The 8,539-nt window shown below is 42.1% G+C and overlaps 1 protein-coding gene across 1 annotated transcript; it reads left to right on the top strand.

Annotated features, from left to right (window-relative positions):
• The first annotated feature begins 5,010 nt into the window (after positions 1-5,010).
• On the top strand, positions 5,011-8,147 carry LOC122139558. Its single transcript, XM_042737707.1, has 5 exons — positions 5,011-5,049; positions 6,215-6,592; positions 6,900-6,955; positions 7,228-7,386; positions 7,610-8,147. Exons 1-5 carry the CDS (start codon positions 5,011-5,013, stop codon positions 7,917-7,919), a joined length of 942 nt encoding a protein of 313 aa, XP_042593641.1. The 3' UTR covers positions 7,920-8,147.
• The last annotated feature ends 392 nt before the right edge of the window (positions 8,148-8,539 follow it).

Below are 8,539 nucleotides of genomic sequence, written 5' to 3'. Positions count from 1 at the left end.
AATATAAGCTAATGGTTTCCATTTTAAAATTCTTTAAAATATAATTTATTTCTGTGATGTAAAGCTGAATTTCCACCAGCCATTACTCCAGTATAAAGTGTCACATGATCCTTAAAGGGTTAGTTCACACAAAAATGAAAATTAGCCAGTCGGAGTTATATAAAAAATTGTCTTTGATCTTTCAAGCTGTTTAATGGCATTCATTGGGTGTTGCAGTGCTTCAGTCCAAAAGAAATTAAATAAAAAGTGCCAATCCATAAAAAAAGTGTCTCACACGGCTCTGAGGGGTAAACAAAGGCCTCTTGTAATGAATTGATGCGTTTTGTAGGAAAAATAGCCATATTTATGATGTAATAATCACTTTAATCTAGCTTGTGCTCACTGTTGTACACAGAAGCAGTTCTGGGCGGATGACGTATGAGGTCGGCTTTTTATCGGTAGTGTATATGACCTTGGACCACAAAACCAGTCATAAGAGAAATTTTTCGAAATTGAGATTAATACATCCTCTGAAAGCTGAATAAATAAGCTTTCCATTAAATGGTTTGTTAGAATAGGACAATATTTGGTCGAGATAGAACAATTTGAAAATCTGGAATCTGAGGGTACAAAAAAATCTAAATATTGAGAAAATTGCCTTTAAAGCTGTCTAAATGAACTCCTTAGCAATGCATATTACTAATCAAAAATTAAGTTTGGAAATATATTTACGGTAGGAAATTTACAAAATGTCTTCATGGAACATGATCTGTACAAAACTGGTTTTGTAGTCTAGGGTCACATTTGTTAAATGCAGATAATCTGAAGCTGGAGATGATTTATGGTTTGAGAATTAATCTCAGTTTTGATCAGATATTTCTAGTGCCTTTAACATTGTTTATTCCTTAAGCAGCATCTAATGAATTAGACAATCATATCTGAGATGTATTGTGTAAGTATGAATTAAGAAAGCATTCAGAGGGACCTCAGATGCGAAGGAAATAATGTTTTATTCTGTTTATAAGTGAATAATACACAGGGCTACAAACATGATTTTATAGGTTATTTTAAAGGAGTAAAAAGCTATTGTTTGGGATTGTAACGTGAAGAAAGATTTGCATTATGACAACTGAAGGGTTTGGAGATTTCTTGCACTTATAACTAGAGGTAAACTCAGCACTATAAACACATCTGTCCATCTGACTGAAGTGAATTCAGATGTGGATCTTGAAGACTGCATTTTAAGTAAAAATATTTTGTTTATATAATAGAGTGATGTGGTATTGTATTGTATTTCATGTTTCTTTTTCTGAAGATTTTTGTATGTTTTTGCTTTGAAATTTATGACTTGGAGAATGACATTTTCTTCATACCTTGATATTTTGTCCAATTAGCAGTATAAAATTAAACCATAAACAATAGATTTATTCTTTATCAGTAATAATTTTTCTTTCTGGACTATAAATGAAACAAAGGCTAAAAAAACTGTTGCATACTATTGCAAAATCACTGTAGAAATTGCCATCAATCCCATTTAAATTGAATTGGCAGTGGTTATAATGGGAGAAATTATGAACTATTTACTTAAATTAAAGTACTCATTTAATGGACCACATGCCAAATGTAACATGTTAAACAGCCACAGTTCTGAAGGTTGTGCACCAATATATTTGTTAATATAAATAATGGAGTTTTGATTTTCTTTTGCATTTCCTACAATGGGAAACTGGCAATTCCCTACAAAGGGAATTGGAGGGCCATTATCCTGCTGAGTTGATCACTAACCCTGACCAAAAACACTCTAACAAGATAATTATTTGAGTTATTACTTGCAAATTACAGACGAAGTCTGCAGGACATTGACCTTCCAGCATTGGAGTTGAAGAGCCTAATCCAGATCTCTTAGATATTAAACACATTTAGATGAATTATTTAGAATTTATTCTGACCATTTGCATAATCATTGTTGCCATTGTTACACTTCGAGAAATTAAAATATTCACATAGTATATACATAGATCAGTCACATCATACAATTTAACTTGCATGCAGTTTCATAAGTTTCCATCTGTTGCTTGAAATTGGTAACCGTAGTCAGGTAGGTAAAGCTTGAAAAACATTTGGCTTGTTGAGAAAGTGAATATTAACTGAAAGTCTCAGTAATATTTTTGTTTTGACATAAATTGAAAAAATAAATTACATTTTTAATTGCAAATTCGAAAAGTCTTGAGTGAGCTTATTAGGTATTTTATATAGAAGTCTACAATCTCTGACATTCGCATATGTCAGGACTTTCTTTCATTCTGATTCGTAAGCCATGATGGATATAGACCACTTATCCACTACTTTTTTTCCAGAAACACCCTTTGACTTTTAGTAACCACAGAGAGTCAGGACTCAGTTCATCTGCTCATTTTTGCTATATAGTGAATGGCACTAATAACAACAGTTCCTTTTCAGTCTGTTACGTTCAATGTTAAGTCAGAACAGACTGACGAATGGAGCCTCGATTGAAAGCCATGGTAAAAAAAAAAATGGTATGCTTGATACCTCGGTCTGTGGAATTTGCATTGCGAGCTCTGTTCCGCTGTGTGGGTATATAAGAAGCAGTGCAAGCAACTTGCATTCAAGCTTGCACTTCGGAGCTGAGCACATCTATCTGCTTGTGTCACCAGAGTGTTTTGCAGCAATGAGTCTTCAGTGGTGTTGGTGTGACAGTGAGATTCAGCGGGTCGTTGAAAAGTTTCCTGCTACTTCTCTCCAGCTCCTGCGTTTCCCTGAGCGCTTCAGCGCCTCTGAAAGAACTTATTTTCTCTAAAAGAGTACACAGGTTGTGTTTGCGTATTTTTAAAGATGTCATGCCGCCCGTGCGTTTCTGGGTGCGGTCGATATATGGTTCCTCGTGATGGCCACGATCGCTGTGTCATGTGTCTGGGCTTTCAGCACGCTGAGGCTGCATTTGTGGATGGTTCATGTTCTCATTGTGGGGACATGACCATCTTGGTGTTAAGATCGATACTTGATTACCTTAAACAGTATAGAGTCCCCTCTGCCACACCCCAATCTAGTTCCTCTTCCTGTAAGAGGGCTACTTTGGCTGGTGGCCAGGGTGACCTGAGGGTTACGGTGTGGGCTACCCCGACGAGACAGCCTCTTCGTGCCACACCACCCTCACAAACACTGCAGCCTGTGGAGATTCCGGTTGAGCCTGCTGGGCCATCTCACAATGATCCCAGCATCTCATTCGGGGCTCAGGAGGATGACCAAATGTTGATCGCCACATCACAAGGCGGGCTTGAGTCCTCGACAGATGAGGATTCGGCTGCGTTGCCTCTCTCTGGGGCACCAGCTTGCACGAGTCTGATCCCGAGCTGATGGCCATGGTTTCCTGGGCTGCTGAGAGAAGTGGGCTTGACGGGAATCCTCTACCCTGTCCCGAACGCTCTAGGCTAGATGATTGGTTTCTGGGGGTTGCACGCGCTGATCGGCAACATACCCCCCCCCCATCCCCGGTTCCTTTCTTCCCGGAGGTGCATCAGGAAGTTACCAGTTTGTGGAAGGCACCTTTAACTGCCTGAAACCGTTCTGGTACTACCTCTGCCTTCACCACCCTTGATGGCGGGGCAGCCATAGGGATACCCTCAGTGGAGTAGTCTGTTGCTCCTTGGGTCAGGTGATGTCCACTTTGGTAGTCCAGGAGCGCCACCTATGGCTGAACCTTGCAGACATGAAGGAGTCTGATTGGACTCAGCTCCTCAACTCCCTGGTCTCTCAGGCTGGCCTCTTCGGTGACGCGGTTGAGAGTTTTGCCCAGCAATTCTCTGCCCTCCAGAAGCAGTCTGAGGCCATGAATCATATTCGGCCCGGCGGCCCGCTGCTGCCTCCACACTGCCGCCGGCTCAGCCAACTCAGCCTGCTCGTCACAAAGGGGCGCCCTCCAGTGGTCTTCTCCACTCCCACTCAGCCACAGCAGCAGCCTCCACCCGGGTCCCAGCGAGGAGATGGACGCAGAAGGGTGGTGTCAGGCCAAGTGGTGTTCCTGAGACGGGTGACCCGGAGATGGGGAAGTCAGATCTTCAGGAGATGGTAGCAGGACCACTCCTTTCCCTGGAGGAGGGCCGGGGGAGAATCCTTTTTTTCCATTTTTGTTGTCTTTTTGTTCCGCCACTGGCCCCCCCTTCATTAAAAGAGCTGTTTCCTCTACCTCTGGGTCCCAAGAGGGCTGGGATGACAGTAGGCAACGTAATTCCTCGCTGCTCTTGTCCCCCTCTTCCTTTGCCAGTTTCCAGGCAGAACCGGCTCGAGAACGCATTGCCTCCTCACGCCCCCTTTTCCATGTCTCGGAATCAGACGAGTGCTTGCACTCCGCCCTCGCTAAGGGATGCTACGCTTCCCATGTCGGGGCCGTCTGTTCTGCCTCGCAGCCCCACTGTCGGTATTCAGGTTGGCCCCGTCTCCCCGCGTCTTTATGAAGTTCACGGAGGGAGCTCTAGCTCCTCTCGGGGAGCAAGGTGTCTATATCCTCAACTTCCTCGAGCACCTGTCTGGGTCTTCAGATCAACTGGGAAAAGAGCAAACTCTCCCCTGTGCAGAGGATGTCTTTTCTCGGTATGGAAATAGACTCAGTCTCCATGTTCGTGCAGCTTACGAGCGAGCGCACACAGTCAATGCTGAATTGCCTGAGTCAATTCAAAGGCAAGAGAGCGGTTCCACTGAAATTATTTCAGAGGCTCCTGGGGCATACAGCATTCGCATCCTCTTGTAGAGTCAGAAGCATCTGAGGTTGTTTCGTGCCGTTCACATCCTGGGCAGGCTCAAATGTGCAGCCGTCGAGCTCTCATGACAGCAGTCGCGCCCCGGGGAATGGAGATTCCATCCCAAGTCGGTTCAGTTGATTTGGGAACGCTTTGGAGACACTCAGGTAGACCTGTTTGCCTCTCCAGACAATTCCCACTGCCAGTTGTTTTACTCCCTGACCAAGAGCACCCTTGGCACAGACACTCTGGCACACAGCTGGCCACAGGGCTTGCTATGTGGCTGCCATTGCGGCTCACCATGATCCTGTGGATGGTAAGTCTCTTGGGAAACATGACCTGATCATCAAGTTCCTGAGGGGGCCAGGAGGCTCAATCCGCCTCTTCCTCAACAAGTTTCCTCTTGGGACCTTGCAGTTGTTTTATCTGCACTGCAGAGAGTTCCTTTCGCTTTCAGTGGAGCTAAAATTCTTATCATTAAAAACTGCTCTCCTGCCGGCTTTGGCTTTGGTTAAGAGGGTCAGGGACTTGCAGGCATTTTCAGTTGATTTGGCTAACTCTCACCTTATCTAGAGACCTCGGCCTGTATACGTGCTCAAATTTCCCACCACTCCTTTCAGATATCAGGTGGTGAACTTTCAAGCGCTGGCCCCAGGGGAGGCAGAGCCAGCCCTGGCGTTGCTCTATCCAGTATGTGCTCTCCACACTTACGTAGACAGAACTCAGTGTTTCAGGACCTCAGACCAGCTCTTTGTCTGTTATGGAGGCCAGCAGAAGGGAAAGACTGTCTCCAAGCAGAGGCTTTCTCACTGGATAATAGATGCTATTGTATTGGCTTATCAGGCTCAGAACCTGCCATGCCCCCTAGGGGTCTTCCTCCTGGGCGCTGGTGCATGGCACCTTGCTAACAGACATCTGTAGAGGTGCGGGCTGGGCAACACCTAACACATTTGTGAGATTCTATAATCTCCGTGTAGAGCCTGTGTCCTCCCGTATACTTGTTTTAAGATATGTTAAGTGGTTTTTTGTTTGGTGAAGTTAAAATGTTTGTTGAATTAAATTCTTTTCATTTCAATAAAAAGAGCTATTGGTTTTGAGCGAGAAAATAAAAGTTCTCCATTTATAATCCTGCAGTTTATTTTTTATACGTGTCTAAAGTCGGCGATAGTTCCTTACTCGCGTAAACATATTTTGATCTTGAGTGATTAGGCTTCGCATCACGTGTGGGAAGCACAACCAATAAGGCGGCTGCTTTTTGTACGACATGTAAACATGAGTCCAAGATGTCTGCACCCTTGTTGTCAATATCGAGTAGCGAAGAAGAGGCAATTATGGCCAGACCTCCTTCAAAACTCCGTAAAAAGGATTATAAACAATGCTATATGCATCTCACGTCCATAAAGAAAGAAGAAACAAAGGATTTTACACGCACACGGTGGGATACATTCAGAAATAGCGTCAAACGGTGGCTTGGTTTGCAGGGTGAGAATCAGAGAATAGCAGAAACATACAAATATTGTCTAGAAATCGAGTTTGAAAATGTTCCAGAAGACGCTGGGTTTCACTCCACTTGCTACAGGCATTTCATTGACAAAAAGCGCTTGGATGTGGCAGAGAAACGTGTCACACAGCGTCCTGAAGTTCAAGATGCTCACAAAGACCAGTCACTGTCATCGAGTCGTAGTACATCAATATCTGAATGTCCGACAAAGAAACTTAGGTCCAGGACGGGCCTGCCGGTAGCTTGTGCAGGTCCTGTGCTTCCTGCATTGTGCATCATTTGTAAGAAAACGGACAAGTACATTACTGTGGCAGGCAAAGGACCATCTTTCACAGGCAGAAACATTGTCAGCAGGTGGGTAAACAAACACAAGTTTGAGCTTTGAAGTTTGCTGTACACCATGGCTAAATTAAAATTACATAAGTTATTTTATGTTTACAGATTTGCATTTTGCATACAGCTACAGCCAAAACACTCAAAATTGCTTAGCAGTTAACAATTTTTACATAATGGTTTTTATTTACAAACTTGTTTCATTATATTTATTTATTTGTTAGTTGCTGTTGGTTGATGATGTTGAGGTGGACACTAGCATTCTTGTGCATATTCAGGACAAAGACTGTGTGTCTCTGCAGGTGCGATGGTTTTTATTTACAAACTGACAGTACACCAGGTTCTTGACAAAGTCTACTGCAACAGTTACTGAGACCTCAGAAGAACAGTTAGTTATTATATTGCATTATCAAATGATAATTAAAATTGTAGTACATTTCAAAAGTAAAGCATTGACCATCTACATAGTCTGCATATTTGTCTGTAAACAGCTCTTGGCACAGCAATTCAATATGATCAAATGTGTAGTGGACGGTAGAATAAACGAAAAATGTTTTATTACCAATTATTATATTTTATATTTAAAATAGAAGCCATTGTGAAATAGTTATTACACAGAGTAATATGTCTTCTGTTTTTTTTTCTGTGTTTTCTTTTCAGAAATGAGCCAACCTTCGATGCCAGCTACAAGATCTTCTGTGAGAGGATCATCCGCCATAGAATAATTGTAAACCAAGAGGTGCTGACAATGATGCAGCTAAGAAGGATCTTTTTAAATCTTGTGAAAAAACATGAAGATCTTGATGCTTCAAACTACAGGTAATTTAAATACCACAAGTTTCTTTTTAATACGCAACTTTGGAAAGAATGTTATGCAACATTTTTATTTTTTCTTTCAAAAATGTAATTTATAATAATGATAATCATAATCATTATATCACATGTTAAAGGTGATACACAGTGTATTTTAACTCTTTGTTTTCAGTGTAAATATATCTTTATTTATAACGTTGTGATCATCTTTTGTTGTATCTTGTTTAAGGCAGGATAAATTGAAGAGGAGGTTGAGCCATGATTTCCCCCAGCTGGTGTTTCACTCGCCCAACAGCCGCAACATCAGTGAGCTGGTTTTTGTTGAGACACTGTCTGCAAACAAGCTGATAGACAGGCTACCTCATCCATCAGGTACAGAAACAACAGAGTCAACTGAGGTAACTAGCCAAAGTGATGGTGAAAACACGACAAATACAACATCTGTTCCACAAAGACAAACCTCAGTGGCCTCTATCAATACTACAGAAGACACAAGGACACTTTATAGTGCAGCATTGATATTAAAGATGCTTCTATGAGACTCTCCCAGTATGACATGTCCATGGCTACCCACGTCTGATGATTTAAATGTGAGTGAAGCAAAATCTGTTGTGCCACTCGAACTGTATAATCTGATTTCCTGGATTATAGGTGCAACTGAGGAACCAACACTGGCCCATTATGTTGATATTCCAGATGATTTGAACCTAAAAGTGATATCTATTTGTCAAGACATTGTGTATCTGGCATCTAAGTGCCGTAGGCAGACACCTATATTATTGTTTATTTGTATATAAATTTGATATTTATTTGTTTAGTCATTGATTGTGTCACTTCTAAATAGACTAGGACATTGTGCATCATGGGACACAGTTGTCAGTCTAGACAGTAGCCTTGCCCAACTTCAGCTAGTAGAGGGCAGAGACAAAATACCAAAGGGATTCTCAAAGAAGGTTCCTACAATACTTGTGTGGGACAATATTGACTTTGGGGAGGAGACACTATCAGGTCGTGGAACTACTCATCACACAAATGGGATTATGCTGCAAAGTTCTGTAGTTGAACCTGTGTCAACAACAAACAGACAACCACTACAGAAGGGAGTTTCCTCATTCAAAGCACCCCCTTGCTATCGAACAGTACCATCAGTCTAAAAGAC

This window comes from Cyprinus carpio, chromosome B14, assembly GCF_018340385.1.
Source record: "Cyprinus carpio isolate SPL01 chromosome B14, ASM1834038v1, whole genome shotgun sequence".
NCBI lineage: Eukaryota > Metazoa > Chordata > Actinopteri > Cypriniformes > Cyprinidae > Cyprinus > Cyprinus carpio.
This window is presented reverse-complemented; position numbering and strand designations above follow the sequence as displayed.

What these genes read in the sequence shown, in the direction of transcription:
- LOC122139558 (XM_042737707.1), top strand. Translation starts at nt 5,011, where the DNA reads ATGTGGCTGCCATTGCGGCTCACCATGATCCTGTGGATG. An exon ending in GAAACATTGTCAGCAGGTGG is followed by an intron (nt 6,593 to 6,899) that starts GTAAACAAACAC and finishes ACAAACTGACAG; the next exon opens with TACACCAGGTTCTTGACAAA. An exon ending in CTTGATGCTTCAAACTACAG is followed by an intron (nt 7,387 to 7,609) that starts GTAATTTAAATA and finishes ATCTTGTTTAAG; the next exon opens with GCAGGATAAATTGAAGAGGA.